The 26,577-nt window shown below is 44.8% G+C and overlaps 2 protein-coding genes across 2 annotated transcripts in view; one reads left to right on the top strand and one right to left on the bottom strand.

Annotated features, from left to right (window-relative positions):
* Positions 1-20,155, top strand: part of EIF3A (eukaryotic translation initiation factor 3 subunit A) — a 48,378-nt gene extending 28,223 nt beyond the window's left edge. The window contains exons 15-22 of the mRNA XM_054435319.2: positions 3,365-3,487; positions 4,016-4,169; positions 4,707-4,891; positions 10,588-10,676; positions 11,956-12,764; positions 16,328-16,529; positions 17,921-18,111; positions 18,935-20,155. Of these exons, the coding sequence (XP_054291294.1) occupies positions 3,365-3,487; positions 4,016-4,169; positions 4,707-4,891; positions 10,588-10,676; positions 11,956-12,764; positions 16,328-16,529; positions 17,921-18,111; positions 18,935-19,164 (1,983 nt within the window). The 3' untranslated portion in view covers positions 19,165-20,155. The remainder of the gene's footprint in view (positions 1-3,364; positions 3,488-4,015; positions 4,170-4,706; positions 4,892-10,587; positions 10,677-11,955; positions 12,765-16,327; positions 16,530-17,920; positions 18,112-18,934) is intronic.
* Positions 20,156-21,336: 1,181 nt separating this feature from the next.
* On the bottom strand, positions 21,337-25,638 carry NANOS1 (nanos C2HC-type zinc finger 1). The gene has a single exon (XM_054435320.2). It carries the CDS (start codon positions 25,388-25,390, stop codon positions 24,503-24,505), a length of 888 nt encoding a protein of 295 aa, XP_054291295.1. The 5' UTR covers positions 25,391-25,638; the 3' UTR covers positions 21,337-24,502.
* Between the last annotated feature and the right edge of the window lie 939 nt (positions 25,639-26,577).

The following is a 26,577-nucleotide window of genomic DNA, read 5'->3' as shown; positions in this document are numbered from 1 at the left end:
AATGGCGCAATCTCAGCCCACTGCAGCCTCCGCCTCCCAGTTCAAGTGATTCTCCTGCCTCAGCCTCCCGAGTAGCTGGGATTACAGGCATGTGCCACCACGCCCAGCTAATTTTGTACTTTTTTTTTTTTTAGTAGAGACGGGGTTTCTCTATGTTGGTCAGGCTGGTGTCAAACTCCTGGCCTCAGGTGATCCGCCCATCTCGGCCTCCCAAAGTGCTGGGATTACAGGCATGAGCCACCACGCCTGGCCTGGAAAAGTTCTTGAAATTAAAAATGCTACTCCAGTGAACACATAAACAGTGAGAAAGTGAAACAGCCTTATTGCTGATAATGGAAAAAGTTTCATTGGTCTGGATCAAACCAGCCACAACATTCCCTTCAGCCAAAGCCTAATCGAGAGCAAGACTCTAACTCTCAACAGTTAATACTACAAAGGCTGAGAGAGGTTAGAAAGCTGCAGAAGGCCAGGCCTGGTGGCTCACGTCTGTAATCTAAGCACTTTGGGAGGCCGAGGAGGGCAGATCACTTGAGGTCAGGAGTTTGAGACCAGCCTGGCCAACATGGTAAGACCCCGTCTCTACTAAAAATACAAAAATTAACTGGGCATGGTGGCGGATGCCTGTAATCCCAGATACTCATGAGGCTGAGGCAGGAGAATTGCATGAATCTAGGAGGCAGAGGTTGCAGAGGGCTGAGATTGCGCCACTGCACTCCACCCTGGGCAACCATGGGAGACTCTGTCTCAATCAATCAATCAATCAATCGATAAAAGAAGCTGCAGAAGAAAAGTATGAAGCTAGCAGAGGTTGGTTCATAAGGTTTAAGGAAAACCATCTTTATAACATAACAGTATAATGTGAAGCAGCAAGTGCTAATGGAGGAGCTACAGCAAGTTATTCAGAAGATTTGGCTGAGATAGTTGATGAAGGTGGCTACACTTAAACAACAGATTTTCTTACTCTTTTGACAGACAGGGTCTCGCTCTGTCACCCAGGCTGGAGTGCAGTGGCGTGATCTCAGCTCCCTACAACGTCTACCCCCGGGCTCAAGTGCCCACTTCAGCCTCCTGAGTAGCTGCTACCACAGGCATGCACCACCATGCCTAGCATTTTTTTTTTTTTTTTTGTATTTTTAGTGGAGACAGGGTCTCCCCAGGCTTCCCAGGCTGGTCTCAAACTCCTGAAGTCAAGCATTCTGCCTGCTTCAGTCTCCCAAAGTGTTGGGATTACAGGGGGTGAGCCATGGTGCCCAGCCAATAGATTTTCAGTGTAGATGAAACGACCTACTGTTGGAAGAAGATGGCCAACTAGGTCTTTCATACCTAGAGGGAAGTCAGTGCCTAGTTTCAAAGCATTGAAGGGTATGCTCACTGTTCAGGGGTTAATGCAGCTGCTAACTGGAAGTTGAAGCCAATTCTCGTCATTCCAAAAATCCTGGGGTCCTTAAGAATTATGCTGCATCTACCCTTTCTGTGGTCTGTGCATGAAAGAACAAAGCCTGAATGACAGCATATCTGTTAATAGCATGGTTTGCTGAATATTTTAAGCCCCCTGTTGAGACCTACTGCTCAAAAAAAAAAAGTTTTCAGAATATTGCTGCTCATTGACAATGCATCTGATCATATGACAGCTCTGACAGGGATGTATAAGAGAGATTAATGTTTGTTTTCATGCCTGTTAACACAGTATGCATTCTGCAGCCCATACATAGATCTAGGAATAATTTTGTCTTTCAAGTCTTATTATTTAAGAAATATATTTCATAAGGCTGTAGCTGCCATAGTGATTCCTTTGGTGGATCTGGGCAAAGTACGTTGAAAACCTGCTGGAAGGAATTCTTCATTCCAGATACCATTTGTGATTCGTGGGAGGAGGTCAAAATATCGGCATTAGCAAGAGTTTGGAAGAAGTTGATTCCAAGCCTCATGGATGACTTGGAGGGGTACATGAGTAGAGTGGAGAAAATAATTGTGGTGAAAACAGCAAGAGAAGTAGAGTTAGATGTATAGGCTGGGTGGGGTGGCTCACACCTCTAATCCCAGCTCTTTGAGAGGCTGAGGTGGGCAGGTTGCATGAGTCCAGGAGTTTGAGACCAGCCTGGGCAACATGGCGAAACCCTGTCTTTACAAAAAAATAGGAAAATTAGCCAGGCATGGTGGAGTGTGTCTGCAGTTCCAGCTACTTGGGAGGCTGACTGAGGTGGGAGGATGCGAAGGATGCAGAGGTTGCAGTGAGCTGAGATGGTGCCATTGCACTCCAGTGCTTGGGTGACAGAGACAGACCCTGTCTTAAAAAAAAAAAAAACAAAACCACAACCAAAAAAGACTATAACCTGAGGATGTGACTGAATTGCTGCAATCTCATGATAAAGCTTGGATGGGTGAGGAGTTGCTTCTTATGGATGAGCAAAGTAAGTGGTTTCTGGAGATCTCCTGGTGAAAATGCTACGAACATTGTTGACCTGGCAACAAAGGATTTAGAATATTCCATAAGTGTAGTTGATAAAGCAGCAGCAGGGTTTGAGAGGATTGGATCAAATTGAAATTCTACTCTTGAGTTAAAAACTGTCAGCTAGTGCCACATGCTAGATAAATCTTTTGTAAGAGGTTGCAATCAGTGTGGCAAACTTCATTGTTACCTATTTTAAGAAATTATACCATAGTCACCCCATCCTTTAGTACTTGCCACGCTGATCATTCAGCAGTCGTCAACATTGAGGCAAGACTCCACTAGCAAAAAGATTATGACTCATTGAAGGCTCAGGTGATCGTTGGCATTTTTTAGCAATAAAGTATTTTTTGTTTTGTTTTCTTTGAGAACAGGAGTCTCACCATGTTGTCCAGGCTGATCTTGCACTCCTGGGCTCAAGTGATTCTCTTGCCTCAGCGTACTACTGCACCTGACTTACAGTATTTTAAAATTAAGGTTTGTACATTGGTGTTTTAGACATGCTATTGTATACTTAATAGACTGCAAACTTTTATATGCATCGGATAACCAAAAAATCTGTGTTGCTTGCTTTATTGCAATATTCTTTATTGCGGTGGTCTAGAACCAAACCTGCAGTGCCTCCAAGGTGTGTCCGTGTATCATAGTTTTTCGTTTATAAAGTTCCTGGTGTCATGGGGCTAAATGAAAACTCTCTTTCCTAAATGCCTCAGGATTACTTTGTCTACCTTTTGCCCCTAATTGCCTTCTGGGGACCTATTGACATGGATGGTAGTTAACGTTTTCATTTTTATGGCATGACAGAAGGGGCAGTGGAGCAGCTTCTAATTTTTCAAGAGTATTTCTCAGTAATTTGGGGTTAATGAGTAAAAAAAAAAGTGATGCATTGAAATTTCACAATATTTGTACTTGCAGATTACTACAATGCAGCTAGAACGTGAAAAGGCTCTTGAACATAAGAATCGAATGTCACGAATGCTTGAAGACAGAGATTTATTCGTAATGCGACTCAAAGCTGCACGGCAGTCTGTTTATGAGGTGAGCTTGCTGATTTTTGGGAAGTGTTTATTCATGAGCTTTCTAGTATTGGCCTAAGGGTTCTCCCTTAACAAATTGATATATTCTGTATGGAGTTACTATGTATAACAGTCATTCAAATAATAGAAATTTTTGGATGATATTTCATAAGCAAAACAATCATCTAAAGAAATTGTTCTAAAGGTGAAAGTTGAATGCATAGTTTAATACAAGTTTTGTTTACTGTTTTTGTTAGAAATGAAAAAACTAGATCAAAATGTCCTGGGCTTAGATTCTAATTTGACCATTGAATTATTTTGTATAAAGACAAACCCACTGGATGTAGGTAATATCAACAATTTAAATGTTTTAAAATTTGGCCTGCTGACAAGTTAATGGTCATTTGGAAGTTAGAGTTTTTGTGCTAAGAGGTTGCTTTCAATGATTCTAATACACTTGAGAGTCTTTTGTAAACCTAATAGCTTTCTGCTAGTTTGTTGCTCTTGACAAAGTGTGCCCTTTTTGGGTTGGGGGTTACTTCGATTGCAGGAAAAACTTAAACAGTTTGAAGAGCGATTAGCAGAAGAAAGGCATAATCGATTGGAAGAACGGAAAAGGCAACGTAAAGAAGAACGCAGGATAACATACTATAGAGAAAAAGAAGAGGAGGAGCAGAGAAGGGCAGAAGAACAAATGCTAAAAGGTACACAGGTCGAACAGGATTGGAGGGGTGCTAATGGAAGGTTGGTGTTAGATCTAGTTTTTAGTGATCTTATGTAGAAAATAAGGAATCAAGGTAATTGGCCTTTTAGCACTGTAATTAACTGGATCTCAGAACCCAGTTTGCTGTATGTGAAGTTGTTACATCGTCTACCAACATTTCCCCACACATTTGATGTTCTTTTAGAAATTAATACTTTTTGTTTTTTATCACCGTATTCTGTGTATTACCATTTATTGAGGAATACGTTCCAGATGATGGCTGTTAAATGATGCTATATCTGGAATCCCAGATTGCTCAGGGATGGGGGAGGGATTCTAGTATCTTATTAGAAAACTATAGTTGAGGGGTGTAGTACTTATTTTCTTGACTATGTTCTGTCATGTAGCCGATTACAAACTATTTTCAAATTCTTTTACTTGTACATTATGCTACCTGTTTAATACCAGAAAAGTGGAACTAGCACTAGGGGGAAGATATGGCTGGGAGGCACACTTAGTAACCTAATCAATGGTCTAGAGCGGGAAGAGAGAGAGCGCGCTGAACGAGCAAAACGCGAGGAAGAGCTACGAGAGTATCAGGAGCGGGTGAAGAAATTAGAAGAAGTGGAAAGGAAAAAACGCCAAAGGGAGTTGGAAATTGAAGAACGAGAACGTCGTAGAGAGGAAGAGAGAAGACTTGGCGATAGTTCACTTTCTAGAAAGGTGAATATAGGGTTTATTGATTTTATTTTGTTTTAATGTGACTTTTTTTTTTTGGTTGAGGCACAGTCTTGCTCTGTTGCCCAGGTTGCCCAGGCTGGAGTGCAGTGGTGCGATCTCAGCCCCCGGGTTCAAGTGATTCTCATGTCTCAGCCTCCTGAGTAGCTGAGATTACAGGCACATACCACCATGCCCGGCTGATTTTTGTAATTGTGATGTATTTTTATCACCCAGTTCTCTTCCATGATACCGATGTAAATGTATTTAAATCAGTTATTTTCACATCTTTTTTTTTTTTTTTTTTTTTTTTTTGAAACAGAGTCTTCGCTTCATTGCCTAGGCTGGAGTGCAGTGGTGTGATCTCTATCTCGGCTCCCTGCAATCTCCACCTCCCAGGTTCAAGCCATTCTCTTGCTTCAGTCTTCCAAGTAGTTGGAATTATAGTCGCCCAACACCATGCCTGGCTAATTTTTGTATTTTTAGTAGAAAATACAAAATTTACTACTAAAATTAGAAATATGGTTTCACCATGTTGGCCAGGTTGGTCTTGAACTCCTGACCTCAAACGATTTGCTTGCCTTGGCCTCCCAAAGTGCTGGGGTTACAGGTGTGAGCCACCACACCCAGCCCATTTTCACCTCTTTTTAATGTGGTAGTTTTCTCTTCCCAAAGAACAGAAGGCACCTAAGGGGGAAAGAATTATACTTGTCTTAGCAAAGATGGAATTTTATAGGCTTAAGCATACTTGTGTGCATGTGTGTCATGAAAGTTTTGTCCATAGCACTGCTGAGTTTGCTATAGAAGAGGGACTGTTGCTGAGTTCCTTGAAAGACATCATCGTCTGGCCGGGCGTGGTGGCTCATGCCTATAATTCCCAGCACTTTAGGAAGCCGAGGCGTGCCGATTGCGAGGTCAGGAGTTCTAGACCAGTCTGGCCAACATGGTGATACCCTGTCTCTACTAAAAATAAAAAAATTAGCTGGGTGCGGTGGCGGCACCTGTAATCCCAGCTACTTGGGAGGCTGAGGTAGGAGAATTGCTTGAATCCGGGAGGCGGAGGTTGCAGTGAGCCGAGATCGTGCCACTGCACTCAAGCCTGGGTGACAGAGCAAGACTCTGTCTCGGGGCGGGGGGGGGAAGACATAATCGTGAATTTAGAGGATGATGAATTCTGTAGCTCCTTGGTACTTAAAGACATGTTTGGTGGCCAGCAGCTGTCAGCAGCACCTGGCAACTTGTTAGAAACGCAGACTTTCAGGTCCAGCCCCAAAACTTCTGAATCAAAGTATGCAATTTAATAGGAATCACCTCTAAATGCTGATTTTTAATTGCACTCAGGTTCAAAACGGACCTGTGTTCCCTTCTCTGTCTTGTATCTGGAATTCCCTCTCCTGATTGGTGTTACTGGTATCTGCTTTGTCACAGCTTTGAACCTACTCTTCCTTCTTTCTTTTCCTAACATTACTGCCTTAATTCAGATTTTTCTTGCTTGCAATACTTGTTGGTCTACTTACTAGTCTCCCTCATCATCATCTTCCTCCAGCTTCAGGCCTTCCTCTATGTTGTGGCCTGCTTGATTTTTCATAGTATAGCATGTTTGATCACTGTGCCTGCTGTTGGATTTCAGACCTTTCATTGGTTGGTACTCATTACTGAGAGCCAAAGGTTTTAAAACACGCCTTAGTAGTCTTTCGTGTTGCTGCCGTTTCATCAGTTTCATTTGACACTATTTTCTTGTTAGTCACCTGTGCTCTAGCCATTGGGGAGCAAGTTTTCTGCTTTATTCTGTGTCTGTGGCATCTGTCTGTACGCTCTTCCTTTTGCTTGGGAGGTGCCCTGTTTGCCACTTAAAGTATTGCTTGCTTACTTTCCACTCAGAAAGCTCAAGAATGTCTTGCATGCCTTTTCTCTGCTCCTCTATTTTTGCCACACCTGTATCAAGTGCTTATCTGTATGCCTACGCTTGATACTAGTTATTTATGTGTCTTCAATTTATGTTATTCTTACTGCTAATTTGTAGTTCTAATTCCTTGGTATTAAGTAAATGTGGTCTATATGATTTACAAGTTTTTGGAATTTAATGATACGTTTTCCCTTGTGTTCTATGTATGTTTTTTTCTGTTGAGCACAAAGTTCTGTGTGTGCATGAAATCAGCGCTGTTTGTTTAAATCTGCTACATCTTGTTAGTTTATGGGAATGTCTCCTTAGGAATGTGAGGAAGCTTACCTTGTGAGATTATCCTTTTCTTTTAGTTAGCATTTGCAAATGTGTCTATCCACCCTTTTGTACATTTTCAGCCTCTTGTTTGTGTTTTATGCCTCACCCCCCGCCCACACACACCTTCCCTTTTTTTTGGGAGAGTTTAGTTTAATTTACTTGCATTTAACATGGTAACTAGTATATTTGGTTTTATTCCTAACATTTGGCTTTGGAGCTTTTTTTTTTGCTTCTATGTCCCTGGCACCCCTTTCTTTTTCTTTAAGCCAAATTTGAAGAACTTTTCTAGGTTCTTTTTTTTTTTTTTTTTTTGTGGAGACAGAGTCTCGCTCTGTTGCCCACGCTGGAGTGCAGTGGTGCAATCTCAGCTCACTGCAACCTCTGCCTCCCGGTTTCAAGCAATTCTCCTGCCTCAGCCTCCTGAGTAGTTGGGATTACTGGCGTGTGCCACCACGCCTGGCTAATGTTTGTATTTTTAGTAGAGATGGAGTTTTTCACTGTGTTGGCCTGGCTGGTCTTGAACTCCTGACCTCGTGATCCACTCGCCTCAGCCTCTCAGAGTGCTGGGATTACAGGCATGAGCCACTATACCTGGCCTCTAGGTTCACTTTTATTTTCTCTATTCCATTAATTTTTTTTTTTTTTTTTTTTTTTTTTTTGAGATGGAGTTTTGCCCTTTTTTCCTGGGCTGGAGTGCAATGGCGAGATCTCGGCTCACTGCAACCTCCACCTTCCAGGTTCAAGTGATTCTCCTGCCTCAGCCTTCCAAGTAGGTGGGGTTACAGGCGTGTGCCACCATGCCCGGCCAATTTTGTATTTTTAGTAGAGGTGAATTTCACCATGTTGGCCAGGCTGGTCTCGAACTCCTGACCTCAGGTGATCCACCCACCTCAGCCTCCCAAAGTGCTGAGATTACAGGCATGAGCCACTGTGCCTGGTCACCATTAATTTTTTCCTAAGTTTTTAAAAAAAACTTCCACAGTATAAATTATAGCTTTCCTTTGCCTCTTCAGAACAAAACAAAATCATGACCATACCTTAACTTATATTTTATTGCAGCGGACTGGGTATTTTTGCTTCTAGATCATTACACATTATCTTTCCTCTTAGTACTCACTTAACAGTTACTTTTAAGTTTTACATCCATATTAGCGAACATTATTTAGTCTCAAGTATGTTTACACTGCATCATGTTTTCCCCTTTGTGAGTACTTTTTGTTCCTTGATCAGTTGTTTTCAGAATGTCTTTGTGTGTGTTTCATAAGTTTTTTCTCTCACCGTTGAACAATGAATGGTTCATTATTTGGCCAGTTCGAAATCATCTTTTCAGAAATAATAGAGACCTTTGCTTCTGTTTTTAGTACACAGTGTTACAGAGGGGAGGATTTTTGATACTAGTTTTGGTCTTATTTTGTAGATACTGTTTCATTCCTCAGAAACAGAATTTTTCTCTATTCTTGCGGTAAAGGAAGTTAAAACTGTCCCTATGACTGTGTTTAGATACCTGAGTGTATGGTCATCTTTGTTTCTTTTTGGCCTTTTGCCCTTTTGGTCTAAGGATTCAGTCTCCCTAGAGCAGACAAAAATCCACTTAATTTAAGGAAACTTTGCTCCTTTTTCTCTGTTCTTGTTCCTTTAAAGTTCTCTTTATATCTTTAATGTTTCTTTTACTCTCTTTATCTCTTTGTTTGTTTGTACCAGGTTCTCTGAGATCCTGGTTCAGTTTGTTTGCTCATCAGCCAGGGCCATTCTGCTCTTGGATCTGCTGGGCCGGGCACATTGGTTCACGCCTATAATCTCAGCACTTTGGGAGACCGAGGCAGGCGGGCGGATCGCTTGAGCCTGGGAGTTTGAGACCAGTCTGGCAACATAGTGAGACCCTGTCTCCACAAAAAATACAAAAATGAGCTGGGCGTGGTGGTGCATGCCCAGCTACTTGGGAGACTGAGGTGGGAGGGAGTATGGCTTGAGCCCAGGAGGCAGAGTTACTTCTTTTTGTTTGTTTAATGGCGATAACAGCCATCCTTCAAAAGTCTTTGGAGGTTGTAATAGTTGTACTATATCCTGTAAAACCTTGCATTCTTTGTTGAGTATAAATTGCAAGGCAGGCATGGGAGTGGGAGAAGCTTGGCCTTCTGGCTGTGTTTGTTCCCTCGATTGTGGTGCCCATAAATTCCTTTGACTGTTATGTTTCTATTTTCTCTCACGGTGTTTACTTGGGAAAATCTCTTAGAGCAACCCCCACCTTAAGAGACAGCCCAGAATCATTAGCTGTGATGACCCGGGACTAACTTATTTTCTAACCATTCTTGTCTTTCACTGCTTTTCATCTCTAGTTGTTATTTTAGAGTTTCATTGCCAAGATATTTTTTCAAAAATTCAAATAAAGGGGCAGGCGTGGTGGCTCACACCTATAATCTCAGCACTTTGGGAAGCCCAGGCAGGTGGATCAGTTGAGGTCAGGAGTTCGAGACCAGCATGGCCAACATGTTGAAATCCCATCTCTACTAAAAATATAAAAATTAGCCGGGCATGGTGGCAGTCGCTTGTAGTCCTAGCTACCTGGGAAGCTAAGGCTCAAGAATCACTTGAATGTGGGAGGCAGAGGCCGCAGTTAGCTGACATTGCACCACTGCACTCCAACCTGGGCAACAGAGTGAGATTCCACCTCAAAAAAAAAAAGAAAAGAAAATTCAAATAAAGGTTCTCTTATTCACGCATTGTTTGAGACTGTAGCTTATTCTTAGCTTTGTAGAATTTTTTTTTTTTTTTTTTTTTGAGACAGAGCCTCGCGCTCTGGTGCAGGCTGGAGTGCAGTGGTGTGGTGTCGGGTAACTGCAAGTTTTGCCTTCCAGGTTCAAGCTATTCTCCTGCTTCAGCCTCCCAAGTAGCTGGGACTACAGGCACCTGCCACCACGCCTGGCTAATTTTTTGTATTTTTAGTAGAGACAGGGTTTCACCGTGTTAGCCAGGATGGTCTTGATCTCCTGACCTTGTGATCCACCCGCCTCAGCCTTCCAAACTGCTGGGATTATAGGCGTGAGCCACCGCACCCGGCCCATCAGAGTACTTTGAATAGAGAAGTACTGTTAATTTAACCACCCCCATTAGACATTAAATAAAATGACTCCACCTTTCTTTGCTTAGTAGGCACTGTGATGTCCATTTCAGGGCATGTGGCTTTTTTCACATTCTTCGAAGGGGATTTCTAGGTTGAAGGAAATCTGTAGAGGTGTATGTTCCCAGGTTGCTTTCCAGCAGTGTTATATCGGTTTGTAAGGCCACCCACAATATATGAGACTACCAGTTTCCCTGTGGCGTCAGTCTGATCTCAGATTAAAAAATAAATGAAATTTTAAAACTTGCTTATTTAAGGGCTTCATATTGTTATACGTACAAAAAATATTTTAATGGTAATACCAGTAGTCGTAACAGTAAATGGTTACCAATGTAATGCTTCTTTTTCACTTTGTCAATGGAGGACTCTCGTTGGGGAGATAGAGATTCAGAAGGCACCTGGAGAAAAGGACCTGAAGCAGATTCTGAGTGGAGAAGAGGCCCGCCAGAGAAGTAAGTAGAGTTGAGGAAAATAATGCCGCTCCAGTTCCTGTTAATGTCTTATCAGTGGTTTTTAAATTTGGTTCATTTTGTAGAGGCAGGGAAAGGAGAGCCATGAAGAATTGTGTGCATGTCTGATTGTGTATGGGTTTGTATTTTGTTTTTTTGGGTCTGCTGCCCAGGCTAGGGTGCAGTGGCGCAATCTCGGCTCCCTGCAACCTCTGTCTCCTGGGTTCAAGTGCCTCAGCCTCTCGAATAGCTGGGATTACAGGTGTGTGCCACCACACCTGGCTACTTTTTGTATTTTTTGGTAGAGATGGGGTTTTGCCATGTTGCCCAAGCTGGCTTTGACCTCTTGACCTGAAGCGATCTCACTGTCTCAGCCTCTCAAATTGCTGGGATTACAGGCATGAGCCACTGCACTTGGCCTGTGTTGTTGTTTTTGTTGTTATTGTTGTTGTTTTGAGATGGCGTCTCACTCTGGAGTGCAGTGGCGCGATCTCGGCTCACTACAGCCTCAACCTCCCTGGGCTTAGGTGATCCTCCTGCCTCAGCCTCCTGAGTAGCTGGGACCACAGGTGCGCTCCACCATGCCTGGTTAATTTTGTTTGTTTCTTTGTTTTTGAGACAGAATCTAGCTCTGTCACCCAGGCTGGAGTGCAGTGGCGCGATCTCGGCTCACTGCAGCCTCCGCCTCCTGGGTTGAAGCAATTCTTGTGCCTCCCAAGTAGCTGGGAGGCACTTGTAATCCTCCCAAGTAGGATTACAGACATGCACCACCACGCCTGGCTAATTTTTGCATTTTTAGTAGACCCGAGGTTTCACTATGTTGGCTAGGCTGGTCTTGAACTCCTGACCTCAAGTAATCTGCCTGCCTTGGCCTCCCAAAGTACTGGAATTACAGGTGTGGGCCACCATGCCTGGTCAATTTTTATATTCTTTATAGTGATGGGGTTTTGACATGTTGCCCAGGCTAGTCTCACACTCCTGGGCTCAAGCAATCCTCCCGCCTTGTCCTTCCAAAGTGCTGGGATTACAGGTGTGAGCGACTGTGCCCAGCTGCATGTCTTACAATTAAGTAGAGATGGGGTTTTGCCAGGCCAGGCTGGTCTTGAACTCCTGACCTCAGGTGATCTGCCTGCCTCTGCCTCCCAAAGTGCTGGGATTAAAGGTGCGAGCCACTGCTCCGGCCCATACTGAAGTTTTAAAAAAGCACGTGAAAAAAAAATCCCCAAAGGATCATATGCTTTTTTTATTTTATATGTTTTTAATTGTTCTTGTTGCTGTGTAGGGAGTGGAGACGTGGAGAAGCGCGAGATGAGGACAGGTCTCATAGAAGAGATGAAGAGCGGCCCCGGCGTCTGGGGGATGATGAAGATAGAGAGTCCTCTCTTAGACCAGACGATGATCGGGTTCCCCGGCGTGGCATGGATGATGACAGAGGCCCTAGACGTGGTCCTGAGGAAGATCGGTTCTCTCGCCGTGGGGCAGAAGATGACCGGCCTTCCTGGCGTAACACAGATGATGACAGGCCTCCCAGACGAATTGCTGACGAAGACAGGGGAAGCTGGCGTCATGCGGATGATGACAGACCACCTAGACGAGGACTGGATGAGGACAGAGGAAGCTGGCGAACAGCTGATGAGGACAGAGGACCAAGACGTGGGATGGATGACGACCGGGGGCTGAGGCGAGGAGGCGCTGACGATGAGCGATCATCCTGGCGTAATGCTGATGATGACCGGGGTCCCAGGCGAGGGTTGGATGATGACCGGGGTCCCAGGCGAGGCATAGATGATGACCGGGGTCCCAGGCGAGGCATGGATGATGACCGGGGTCCCAGGCGAGGCATGGATGATGACCGGGGTCCCAGGCGAGGCATGGATGATGACCGGGGTCCTAGGCGAGGGTTGGATGATGATCGAGGACCTTGGAGGAATGCTGATGATGACAGAATTCCTAGGCGTGGTGCAGAGGATGACAGGGGCCCTTGGAGAAACATGGATGATGATCGCCTTTCAAGACGTGCTGATGATGATCGGTTTCCCAGACGGGGTGATGACTCAAGACCTGGTCCTTGGAGACCATTAGTCAAGCCAGGTAAAATTCTATTTCCTAGAATATGCTTAAGTGTTCACCTGTAAAAGTGAAATTCTGATGGATAAATATCAGGGCTGTATTATTTTCCAGATAAACTGGTCTTTCCTCTTTCCTTCAGTATCATTTGCAGTGACTTTCCTGTCAAAAGTTTGCCTTCAGAATACTACCATCCAAAACATAAATAACCCAACCCCTCTCTTCTTTAGTGATGTGCTCTTTATTTTCCTTCGGCTTCGATGACTGCTTCTTTGAAGGCTCTTCCTGTACTCATGCCTTCAGTATTGATGTGTTTTTCAGGTTTTACTGGGAACCAGCCTCCTTTTAAAAATAAATAATTGGAACCAAAATGTACTTTATATATTTATTTTTGCCAACTGAGAGATTATGCAAGGAGGAACTCATTTTACTTTACTTTTTTTGAGACAGGGTCTTGCTCTGTTGCACAGGCTGGAGTGCAGTGGTGCAGTCATGACTCACTGCAACCTTGACCTCCTGGACTCTAGGGAGCCTCCCACCTCAGCCTTCTGAGTAGCTAGGACTACGGGCACATGCCACCACACCCTGCTAATATTTTATTTTTTTGGAGAGACAGGGTTTCGCTATGTTTCCCAGGCTGGTCTCAAACTCCTGGGCTCAAGTTATCCTTCTGCCTCTCCCTTCCAAAGTGAAGTGCTGGGATAACAGGTGTGAGGCACTGCACCCAGCCTCATTTTCTTTCTTAGTCCTGGGCCTGGCCTGCTTGTTGTTTCACACTTTATTATTCGTGAACAGTTGTATACATGTTTGTGACATGCGTCTATTACCATTTTTTTTCTTTTTCTTTTTTTTTTTTTTTTTTGAAGTGGAGTCTTGCTCTGTCTCCCAGGCTGGAGTGCAGTGGTACGATCTCAGCTCACTGCAACCTCTGCCTCCCAGGTTCAAGCAATTCTCCTGCCTCAGTTTCCCAAGTAGCTGGGACTACAGGCACATGCTACCATGCGTGGCTATTTTTTTTTTTTTTTTGTGGAGACGGAGTCTCGCTCTGTCATCCGGCCGGAGTGCAGTGGCGTGATCTCCCCTCACTGCAAGTTCTGTCTCCCAGGTTCACGCCCCTCTCCTGCCTCAGCCTCCCGAGTAGCTGGGACAACAGGTGCCCACCACTGTGCCTGGCTAATTTTTTGTATTTTTAGTAGAGATGGGGTTTCACCGTGTTAGCCAGGATGGTCTTGATCTCCTGACCTCGTGATCCGCCTGCCTCAGCCTCCCAAAGTGCTGGGATTACAGGCATGAGCCACTGCGTCCGGCCATTTTTTTGTATTTTTAATAGAGATGGGGTTTCACCATGTTGGCCAGGCTGCTCTCCAACTCCTGACCTCAAGTGATCCACCCACCTCGGCCTCCCATAGTGTTGGGATTACAGGCGTGAGCCACTGCCCTGGCCAGTTTTCTCTAGGTAATTTCTGCGTACTGCACACAAGTGACAGCTGCTTACTGCATATAGCACATCTCCACTTGGTAGTCTTACTGAATGTCTAACACAGCCTATCCAAAACTGGACTCATTACCATCACATACACGTGCACTTGTTCACGCCCACCCATCCCTCTGATTCTCTTCAGGGGCATCACTGTCCATCTAACTGTCTGAGCTAGGAATCTGGGAGTTGTTTTGTCTCTGTTTCATCCTTTATGTTAAATCTTTATTTAGTTCAGTTCTGCCTTTTTGATGTTCCTGAAATCTACCCTCTTCTCCATTCCCATTGCTTGTACTTGGTCCTGGGTCAGCATCATTTTCCTCACCGCTTAACGGGTTTTTGCTGCCTCTCTTACTCCCAGTTTTAATTTTGGGTGTCGGGGAAATAACCAGAGCAGTTGTTCTAAGTGCAGATCTAAGTGAGCCGCTTCCTTGCTTTCCCCAGTTGTTTCTGTTGCCTACTTCATCTCTTCTAGTCTCACTTCATCCTACTATTCAGCTGTTACCTTGTGTAAGACATTTAATTTTTCTTTTCCTCATGTTAAATGGGGTAACAGTATAGCAGATTCTTACTAATTTGCTAATTATATTTTATACAGTTGCCATGAATGAACTCCTGTTCCTAGGGGAAATACAAGGTTAGGTTCTTGTAAGCTTCTAGTCATGATATTTTTGTCAACCAGTCAATACATAAGATGTCTTTTATGTGTTTGTGTTTAAAGACCCCCTATTTCTGATATGTTGTTGATTCATTACCATTGAATTAATGGTCAACAGCATTATAACTCATTCATGAACAAAGCTTATCTAATACATGTATTTTCTCCTTAAGGCATATCATAGCCACCTTATGCTTGGGGCCACTAAACAGCATTTGTTTTTTCTTTTTTTGAGGCGGGGTCTCACTCTGTCTCCCAGGCTGGAGTGCAGTGGCGTAATCTCAGATCACCGCAACCTCTGCCTCCTGGGCTCAAGAGATCCTACCACATCAGCCTCCTGAGTAGCAGACTATAGGTGGACACCACTAAGCCCAGCTAATTTTTGTATTTTTTTGTAGAGATGTGGTTTTGCCATGTTGTCCAGGCTGGTCTTGACCTCCTGGGCTCCAGGGATCCACCCTCCTCGGCCTCCCAAATTCCTGAGATTACAGGCATGAGCCACCACGCCTGGCCACTAGACAGCATTTTAGCAGTACACTTGGAAGCCATTTTAAACAGTGAGGTCACCAGCAAATGTACATCTCTATATGTACTATATATAAAATGTTCCTAGATTCATATATTCCATGCATAAGTGTGAGCCACTGTGCAGGGTTAAAGGATTTATTCATGATTAATGACTAGATAATGGGTGGTAAATGGTGGAGGACAGGAATATAAAAGGAAATATTCTTTTTTGGATATGAAGGCCTTGAAAATGTTGCAAGGTATAAATACCTCAAAATTGGGACTCAGAGAAAACTCCTGAAGTTTTCTGCTTAAATGAGTGATCTGTTTAACATCAGAACAGATACTATGCTGCAATAGGAAAAATTCTAAAATTTTCAGTGATACTTTTGTTTTATGGAACACTCAACCCAGATCATTTAAGGTTTTTGGGGTTTTTTTTTTTTTTTATTCCTGTTTGTTGAGACAGTCTCATTTTGTCATCCAGGCTGGAGTGCAGTGGCACTGTGTTGACTCACTGCAGCCTCTGCCTCCCAGGTTCAAGCAGTTCTCATGCCTCAGCCTCCCAAGTCAAGTAGCTAGGACTACAGGTGCACCACCATACCTGGCTAATTGTATTTTTAGTAGCGACAGGGTTATTACCATGTTGGCCAGGCTGGTCTCGAATTCCTGACCTTAAGTGATCCACCCGGCTTGGTCTTCCAAAATGCTGGGATTACAGGTGTAAGCCACCATGCCCAGCCTATTTTAAGTTTCTTATATAAGTTTAAGATACTGTTAATGATGTCTGTACAGTGATGTACACAGCTTTAGTATTTTTTTAATCAGTGTCTTAAATTAGCATTTAGAATGAGGATGAATTAATGCCAACGTCTATTCATGATTGCCAGTCTGTTTCTTCTTTTAAAAATATTTAAAAAATGTTTTGCTTTTTCAAAAAAATAGGTGGATGGAGAGAGAAAGAAAAAGCCAGAGAGGAGAGCTGGGGTCCACCTCGAGAATCAAGGCCATCAGAAGAACGTGAATGGGACAGAGAAAAAGAAAGGGACAGAGATAATCAAGATCGAGAGGAGAATGACAAGGACCCTGAGAGAGAAAGGGACAGAGAGAGAGATGTGGATCGAGAGGATCGCTTCAGAAGACCTAGGTGTGATGATGTTCTAATTAAATTATTTGTAGAGGCCGGGCGCAGTGGCTCACGCCTGTAATCCCAGCACTTTGGGAGGCCGAGGTGGGCGGATCACCTGAGTTCAGGAGTTCGAGAGCAGCCTGGCCAACATAGTGAAACCCTGTCTCTACTGAAAATAAAAAAATTAGCCGGATGTGGTGGTGGCGCGCCTGTAATCCCAGGTACTTGGGAGGCCAAGGCTGGAGAATCACTTGAACCCAGGAGGCGGAGGTTGTAGCGAGCGGAGATCGCGCCATTGTACTCCAGCCTGGGTGACAAGAGTGAAACTCCATCTCAAAAAAAAAAAAAATTATTTGTAGAGCTGCAGTTGGGATTGTTTTAGACACTGGCCTGTGTATTTCAAACTATTTTTGAGAAATGATGTTCCTCGTTATTCCCCAGCACCCCCCTTATCTCTTAGAATCATAATGCAGGCTTAAAAAAATTTTTAGCTGGACGCGGTGGCTCACACCTGTAATCCCAGCACTTTGGGAGGCTGAGGTGGGCAGATCACCTGAGGTCAGGAGTTCGAGACCAGCCTGACCAACATGGAGAAACCCCATCTCTACTAAAAAATACAAAATTAGCTGGGCGTGGTGGCGCATGCCTGTAATCCCAGCTACTCAGGAGGCTGAGGCAGGAGAATTGCTTGAACCCGGGAGGCGGAGGTTGTGGTGAGCCGAGATCACGCCATTGCACTCCAGCCTGGGCAACAAGAGCGAAACTCTGTCTCAAAAAAAAAACAAAAAACAAAAAACAAAAAAAACCATTCCCTCTTAAAGTAAGAAAATGGAGGCCCAAACTTCATGGCTGTCTAAAGGCTGTATGACCTGTTGGGGCATTGGAACCAGTCCAGCCATCTTTGTCAGTCCATTGCTTTTCCCTGTGGTTTAGGGCAGTCAGTTTTCTTGCCCTTAAATTATCAAAAGCCCTTTGATTTTATTAGTAGTAGAAGTTCTAGCTTGCTCCCTCTGCCAAAGTGTCCTTGTACTGACAAATGTAGACCAGCAGTGTTCGATGCAGTTTTCTTCAAGGAAGAAAATGTGTCTGTGCTGGCCAGTATGGTAGTCAGCAGTCACGTTTGGCGGCCAAGCACTTAGAATATATGGTTGGTGCTCCTAAGGAAATATCTCCATTTTACTTTAAATGTAAGTAACCACATATGGGTAGTGGCTACTGAGTGGGACAGCACAGATCTGGGTGTTCTCATTTGTTCTCCACGCCCCAGGCATCAGGTAAGGTCAGGTTATGAGTTTAAACTGTCTCTGTTACATTTGTAAACTCTAAGCCCCAGCTTGGACTGGATGTACTTATAATTATCCATTTGGTCTAACAGTAAGAACCTGCCTTGTCATTGTAAATGGCTACAGGGATGAAGGTGGCTGGAGAAGAGGACCAGCTGAGGAATCTTCAAGCTGGAGAGACTCAAGTCGCAGGGACGATAGGGATAGGGATGACCGTCGCCGTGAGAGGGATGACCGGCGTGATCTAAGAGAAAGACGAGATCTAAGAGACGACAGGGACCGAAGAGGACCTCCGCTCAGATCAGAACGTGAAGAAGGTATAGAGGTTACATACAACTGAAGTATTGGAGAACTGTCGTTTCTTGGGGGGGGGGGGTGCGGGTATTTGGGTTATTTAATTATATCATAAATTTGTATGAAGGCCAACAATAAGAGAGTTCATATTCTATTTAGAATTCATAATTTTCATACAGTTACTCAGTGGTCATGTTGTGAAGTGCACTTATCTCTAAATTCAAAGTACAGTAGTAGATTAAATTGGATAGCAGGCAATATATATAAAGTTTACTTAATAAAAATGAAAAAAATTGTTATTTAAAAGCAGCTTCCTGGCAGATTAAGCACAAAGTAGAAACATTTTCTCTGAAATTGTAACAGAAGTTTATTCTTTTTTAAAATATGTGTATTTTTCATTTTTAAAATCCTCATTTTTCTCTTGGTTTTTAAACATTTTCCATGTCTTGACATCCTGTTGTGAGAGAATTTTTCTGTCATAGCCATAACTTTAAAAACTCCTGTATTTTGTGTGGTTAATTTGCTGTTAAAATTCTTCAAGAGCCAAAAATCCTTTCAGTTATAAAATTTTCATTCAGCCAGATTTTTGCCACCTTGTCTTATGGGGTTTATACTAACTGTAGTCCTTCCCAGGCTAGTGGTTTTTGCCTGTTTTCAGATTTTGAGTTTTATCTGTACCTCTGTATGTTAAGGATTGTCAGAAATTGTATGAGCTTTAATTATGATTCCTGTATTGTTAATCTTTAGTACAGGAATTTTGAGTAAGTTGAGACATTTCTTCTGCTTAATTTGAGCCAATAGAATATAGTACTAACTTAATTTTTTTTTTTTAATTAAACTTTTTAGTAAGTTCTTGGAGACGTGCTGATGACAGGAAAGATGACCGGGCAGAAGAGCGGGACCCTCCTCGTCGAGTTCCTCCCCCAGCTCTTTCAAGAGACCGAGAAAGAGACCGAGACCGAGAAAGAGAAGGTGAAAAAGAGAAGGCCTCATGGAGAGCTGAGAAAGATAGGGAATCTCTTCGTCGTACTAAAAATGAGACTGATGAAGATGGATGGACCACAGTACGACGTTAAGTCTCAAGATAATGGATTTAAACTGGTGTCTTAAATAGGTTTGATCACATTCAAGGATTATTATACTTGTGCTTCAACCAATCTAAATTGGATTCTTTAATGTTGTTTCACCATAACACAAAAAGCATGAACTTGTATTAATCCTATATAATAGATTGATCATGCAGCATATCCACAGGAGGTTGGAAAAACCATGCCATTTTCTGGAATTTAAGGGTGTTGCATTATTTCATCAATCATTTGTTGACAAAAAAGAAAAACTAAAAAATAAATTTAAAATGTGAACCTTCAGGTATTGAGTAACACCTTTATCTTGGTATAGAACTGATATATATTTTTTGATTTTGAAATATCTGATATTAATTTGGAAAGAAGTAAGGTTCTATTAAAATATATTTGAAGACCCTTTAAAGCAGTGAATCTGAAACAATTTTCACACCTTTAAGTGGTTGATATGTACCTATTTTAGGTATTTTGAGGTATTTACCATAAACTAAATTTAGAATTTTAGATTCACTTGAAGTAAACATTACAAACATTGGATACGGTGGGGTTTTCTTTAGATTTTACTTGAGAGAAGGTGAGTACAAAGCAATTTGCAGTTGTTGTAATGACAAGATTACTGCGCAAGTGTGAATCCAAACAGTATAGCTTTTAAATTTTAAAGCATTTGGTAAACTATCGCTGAGTTTTTTTCTGTTGCCAATAGCAAACTGCTTTTCCATTAATGGAGAATTCATGCCTTTCAAGCATTTTAAATATGACAATATTTATAAATGTATGGTTTGGAGGAATCGTTTAAATTCTCTTTCCTAATTTTCTTTCTCTTGAAGATAGATTCTTTCAACAAGTAATTTGTAGTAATGACTGTGTTGACTTCAATTTTGGAGTGCAGTAGCTATGTTAAAGATTAACTATTTGGTCTCATTGAAGCCAACACAGAACTTGCTGCTGTGTTTTTTCTTCAGTGATAAATAAAATACTTACAGAATTTGTTTTAGTGTTGATTTGTGGTTATAGTATTTTGTTTAGAATGGTAAGTTTGCATATTCAGTTGAGTTTTTTTACTTGAATTTTTATCAGTGCCATTAAATGTCTGTGTTTAGTATCAATGAAAATGAACCTAAATATAACAGAAAGCATATGTGGCTAGGATGTCCCCCTAACATGTCTTCCTTTGTTAATGCAGGAATTCCTTGGTTTCCTTGTAACGCTGTCCTCTGAGTTTGTGTGTGCATGTGTGTGTTTGAAGTACCACCTTGGGTTTTCACCTGAAATTAGAAAAATCATAGTTAATTTGAGAAAATGTTACAAATTCATCATGGCTGTAGGCACTTATTATTTCTGTTACTGAGTAGTGGTGAGAATTCCTGTTGGTACAGCTGTAGGGCCAGAAGAGGGAGTATTGATGCTTTTTTAACTTAACCAGATGCAGCCTTTTTTGTTTGATGTTACCAATGATAGAAATCATTTTAAACACCTTAGTATCTGGTATTTCAAATACGTAGAAGTCTTTAAAGGTCTTTCGTGGGGGAGAAGGACTTTTCTTTCATAACAAGAGAATTTCAGATCAGTGATTATAAGTGGGGCAGTAACCTGCTAAGAGTTTGTTTCCTGGAGAGTAGATCTGTACGTGTGACATCACAGGCAAGCCCCAACAATTTATTTAATCAGATTTGTTCAGATGAGTTACTGCTGCCTACGTTAGAGTTAGGTTTCAAGGCTAGTCAGCAAACCCATCCTTTCTGCTCAGTCTCCCGTACTGTTCTCCCAAGTTCTTTGTTCTGGGAGTCAGAACCCAAGTGCAAGAGGAGGGCAGAAGAGTCTGATGCTGTTACTTTGTGATCCTGCTCTTGGTTTCCACTGTCCAGGCCATACAACTCTGTCTACTCCCATTAGTATTTACCAACAGGTGTTAAAGGAAAGCTGAACAAGCAGCCTACTCACCGATCTGCGAGGTGGTCTTCCATGTTCCTGGTGGTTTCTGCAGTTTCATTGAGAGTAACATTGCTGTTAATACAGATAGATCCAGTAGTAGAGACATCATCGGTCCAAAAAAGACTTTGCATCTCATTAGTTATCCATAGTGGCTACCGGGAGGTGGTTGGCATCTGTAATGTGTGGGACGTTTTCATGTAAAGAACTGCCTGTGGTTTTGTTTTTTTTTTAACCAAAGACACTGACCATAGATTGATTTATAATTTTATAAGTCTAACTGAAATACATGGGGTACTGTGAAAGGACTGTTCCTTGAGTGGCTACGATTAGAAAATCAGGACTAACAAACTTTTCTTTGTCTGGAAGCATATATATTTGTGATATAATTTTAATATGTATAATTTTGGTTTAATAAATCAAATCTATGACAAAAGTTGTTCTCATCAAAGCTAATAATTCTGCAACTTCCAAAAAGGACTTTGTAGGAAAATTAAAATACAAAGAAAAAAAAAGCCACTAGAAACTTTGTCTGTACAGAAAAGAACAAGTTAAGACAATCTGTACCTCTACAGTTGGAGAAGCCCTTTTGACTATTCCGTTTTGTTTTGCTACTTAGCCAAGTATGCAGCATGTTCTTATGAAGATAATTTTGTCATACTTTGTATATTTCTTAAACTTTGAAAAATTGGGTTTCTCTAAATGTAATTTTGCAAAATGTTTAAAGTTCCACATTGAGTTCCAAGGATTTTTAAATGAATTTGTTTACATATACTTTTCATAAGAGAACCCTAGAAAATTAACTATAGTAATACTCTGCATTTTAACTCCCAGTATTCATTGTCAGCTGGAAAACCTAGGCAAATCTGGCACAGGGGCTGTGAACATGGGGTACTTTTTCTCTTTTTTGGAGACAGTCGCTCTGTTGCCCAGGCTGGAGTGCAGTGGCGTGATCTGGGCTCACTGCAACCTCCGCCTCCTGGTTTCAAGCAATTCTCCTGCCTCAGCCTCCTGAGTAGCTGGGATTACAGGCGCCCGCCACACCACCTGGCTAATTTTTGTATTTTTAGTAGAGACAGGGCTTCGCCATGTTGGCCAGGCTGGTCTCCTGACCTTGTGATCCACCCACCTCGCCTCCCAAAGTGCTGAGATTACAGGCATGAGCCACCACACCCGGCCTGAAAATGGAGTACTTTAAAAATAGATGAATAGTGGCTGCCTGAGTAGTTGACGAGAGGGTCTTCTGGATACCTTTTCCAATACTCTCCGGCCCTCAGGAAGCTCCAGCTCAGTATGTTCTTAGTTCTGGTAAAATAGCAGTGTCAGAATATCTAACATTAGGCACATCTCATCACAGTGACTCCCATATATTGAGGCTATGCCAAAGCCTCATGTTCAAGACCTTTGGAAACGGTCTGTAATTTGACGAAAATACAAAGTAGCTAAATTGATTTTACCACCTGGCTAGCCCTTTTGGCCTAGAGAATGCGCTGATCTGTTCATAGTGGTCCTTTTGAAAAGGCAGAACACAAGCAGTGGGAGAAGTAGGAGGATTCATGTTGACCTTAGAAACTTCACCCAGAAGGTGAAGCTAATTTAAACCGGTATATTTTCTAGCAAAAGAAAGGAGAACAAGTAATTACATGGTTTCATTAAGCTACTTAATTTAGGCCCAATCAGATCTGCAGTTCTCTGGTCTGGGGTTAAGACTAGCAGAGTTGGATTATTTGTCTTTCCTGGCTAAGAAACAGTGTGCTTTCCCCCTGCCCCCAAGTTCTTGATATGCACCTTTTCTTTGACCAAAAAGACAGCTATCGGGTATTTACCCCACCCTCTAACACACCTTCAAATGAAGGCTCCTGATTGAGTTAATTTGCTGTGGAGGAAGCTGGCTGTTTAATATGAAAGCAGTCTAACTTCTAGTAGCCTAGCTAAATCCTACTGGGAGCCTTATACACGTAGACTAAATCTCTTGCTGGTATCTTCAGATAGTAATGCATTTGTGTATTTCAGATGAGTTCATCTTAATTCACTTCTATTTTTTGCCTTCTATTGCCTTGATTGGCAGGTAGCTGCATTCCACAGTGTGGCATTCAGTATGGTGGATTTAAAAGGGTGGGAGGGTAAAGTAGGGGTTAGGAACTTTTGCCCAAGGATCAGGTTTAGTCTTGCTTATGGGTAAACTAGTGGGGTTACGGAAACGGTCATGGGTCTTCCAGTAGGAGTGGGAACATGAAGGACCCCCAACAATTCCTTTAATTAGTGCTTATTCTGGTTTGAGCACTGCCTGTATTAAAGTCAGACGCAGCCCACGGTGGAACCTTCTTGAATACGAGTTAATACACGAATAGCTCAGAGCTAGAGATCCATCTTCTATTTGTTTGAGAGGCAACAGCTGGAATGGGCTTTCCTCCACTAGGAACCCCTGAAATTGAGCAATCTAGGGTGAATTAATACTGCTGTCTTACCTTCCTCCCTTTGATCCTAGTATCATAAACGTTTTTAAAGAACTGGAAGTGGGTGTGTAGAGAAAAGGCCAAGTAGGAAAGTTACAGGTGAGATTAATGAATTCATACTGTTACTGTATAAATACACAATTTTTTTAAACAGCACCATTTCCAAGTTATACACAATATGATTATGACTTGGCACAACTTTTAAATGTGGAAAAGGCTAGTTGCTAGTTCAGTAATAAAATACCTGGTACATAGAACGATAAGGAGCTGTATTCTACCTGCTATACATTGTGCATTTTACACCTCCAGCTAGGACAGAAACAAGCCACAAGGAGGGAATACCCGCCCAAATTAATACTGGAAAGTTTACAAAACCTTCACTTCTCGTAAGGGTGATGCTACCAGCGGCTTGCTTCACCTGGAATTAGAGTAACTGATTTTTAAGGACAACTGAGAATATTAACTCGCTTCAAACAATAAAATAAGTCATTTTGCCGACATTTCATAAAATCGCCAGTTTTAAGCTCAGTTCAGAGGCTTTTAAAAAAATATTCTAGACCTAGTAAAGTGCCTCCATTCATAAAATGAAACATCCAAGATTGAGACAATTTCATACTGATGGGCATCTAAAATAGGTCGACGTATACAGTAAATAAACAGCGCCTCTAAGTTGCCATATTTCAGTTAGTGGAATACACACCCAGCCTTCGCCGTTCTGGATGTGCAAACTAGAAACTGAAGACAAATGGGGATTTCAGCGTCTAGTCCCAATTGTTCAGCACGGAAGTACTCCGCACGGTCGGCTGCTTTTCAAAAACCACCAGGACGACGTCCCACGTCGAGCCGACCGCTGAGCCGCACGCCTCCCCACGGCGTGGGCGAGATGGTTCGCAGACCTAGCGGCGCGAGGGGCGGCGGCGACCCTGGGTGGCCAGGAGCCCGGGCCTTCAGCGCAGCTTCTTGCCAGGCGGGCCGTCCCTGGCGCTGCGGGGCGGCGGGCGGGCGGGCGGCGGCGGCACTTTGGAGAGCGGGCAGTACTTGATGGTGTGCGCGTTGTCGCCGCTGGCGCCGCACAGGGGACACGTGTAGCGGCGCAGCACGGGGCACAGCACTCGCCCGTCGGGGCCCTTGAGGATATGGGTGGTGTAGAGCGCCATCGCCTCCTTGTTGTTCCGGCAGAACACGCACACCTGCAGCTCGGGCTTAAGCAGCCGGGCGGCCGCCGCCCCGGAGGCCGCGTGCAGCCGGGGCTCGGCCGCCCACGCCGGGGCCCGCTCCTCGCGCGGCGTCGCCTCGCTGGTAGTGGCGGCGGCGGCGGCGGCGGCAGGCGCGCAGCCCAGCAGCACGGCGGCGGCACGACCCGCGAACGGGCTCAGCTCGGCGAAGCGCTCCTCTAGCAGCCCGGCCTCGGCGGGGCCCGCGCACAGCTCCAGTGCGCGCAGCTCCAGCGCGCTCCCCAGGTAGCGGCCCCGGGACCCCGGCTCGTCGCTGTCGTCGTCGTCGTCGTCGTCCTCGTCGTAGTCGGGCGGCCCCAGCGCCGGCCCCAGCGCCCCAGGCCCGGCCCCCGCGTGGGGGGAGCAGCAGGACGACGAGGAGGAGGAGGGCGGGGAGCCGCCGCCGCCGCCGTTCCCACCGCGGGCGCAGCCGAAGCGCGGCTCGCCGTCCACCGCTTTGGTGATGAGTGTGGCGAGCCCCAGGTAGTCGTTCCAGGAGCTGAAGGGCTGCGGGTGCGCCGGGCCCGGGGCGCTCACGTAGCGGGCGCTGGGCACGAGCGCCATGGGCGGGGGGGCGCGGCCGCGGCGGGGCGAGCGGGGCGCCCAAGGGAAAGCCTCCATGGGCGGGCTGCGGGCCGCGCGCCGCCTCCCCGCCGCCGGCGCGGGCCGGACGGAAGAGACCCGCCGAGCCTGCCCGCCGGCCTGCCGCGGGGTGGGGCCGCCGCGCCGCCTTTTATCGGGCCCGCTCCTCCCCGCCCCCCGGCCTCGCCGCCGCGGCCCTGCCCCCTGCGCTCCCCCGCCCCGGCCACCTCGCCCGCGCCCCGGACGGAGGCGGAGCGGAGGCGGGCTGGCTGTGCGCGCGCTCTGCTCCGGCCCGCGCGGCTCCCGCGCCCCGCGCGCTGCGCCAGCCTCGCCGGCTGTCGGGCGGCCTTCATTCTGGGAGGGGGCGGGCGAGGCGCCGCCTCGGGCCGTGGAGCTCATTGGCTGCAGACCGGAGCCCCCCGGCGCCTCGGGCGCCGCTCCGGACGCTGATTGGTGGGAACACGGGGAGGGGGCGTGTTTTCCGCGCAGCTGGGCGGTGAGGAGAAAGTAGGGGAGAGAAGGGCCGGGGAGGGACGGCTGCTGGGGCCTGCCTTCGTTCGAGCGCCGGGTCTGGGCTTGGAGCAGGTGACCAGGCCTGGGTCTCCTCGGCCTGGTGGTGAGGCCCACCGAGGACAGGGGTCAGGGTGGCCACAGGTTTACGTCCCCACCTCCCAGCCTTTAATGGCCCCAGGCCCGCATCGTGAGAATCTCCGCTATCCACCCCCTTCTCACCAACATCAGCATGAAAAGCTGGACGCGATGGAAGGATGCAGCTTTCCCATCACAGCCGCCCAACCAGCCAGTGGCTTCCGTTTGCACCGCGCGTTGCAGCGCTTTCCCCTGGGCGAAATCCACACAAACCCTGAGGTTCGGGGAGGCTGTGGTTCCTGCCGCGGTAAGAGCGGAGGGACGCATGACTTTCCCGCTGCACGCAGCAGCCTTCCTCCCAACAGGTGCTCAGGGACTTCAGCCAATGGGTGGCCGATAACCGGTGACTTAGGTCGGGGCTGGGGCTGGGCCGGAAAATCTCATGGCTGGAGAGCCTAGGACAGTGTCTGGGATGTGTGTGTGTGTACCCCCTCGCCCCAGAGGCCTGAGTCAAAATGTGGGTTGTATGTGCAGTTTGAAAAACAACCTGTATTCAATGTTATATTTTGTCTCCTTCCTTCCTTCCTTCTTTCCCTCCTTCCTTTTCTTTTTTTTTTTCTTTCCGCATCCCGGGTTCA

Source organism: Pongo pygmaeus, chromosome 8 (assembly GCF_028885625.2).
Source record: "Pongo pygmaeus isolate AG05252 chromosome 8, NHGRI_mPonPyg2-v2.0_pri, whole genome shotgun sequence".
Classification (NCBI taxonomy): domain Eukaryota; kingdom Metazoa; phylum Chordata; class Mammalia; order Primates; family Hominidae; genus Pongo; species Pongo pygmaeus.
The sequence above is the reverse complement of the archived record's forward strand: the minus strand, read 5'-3'. Positions and strand labels throughout refer to the sequence as shown.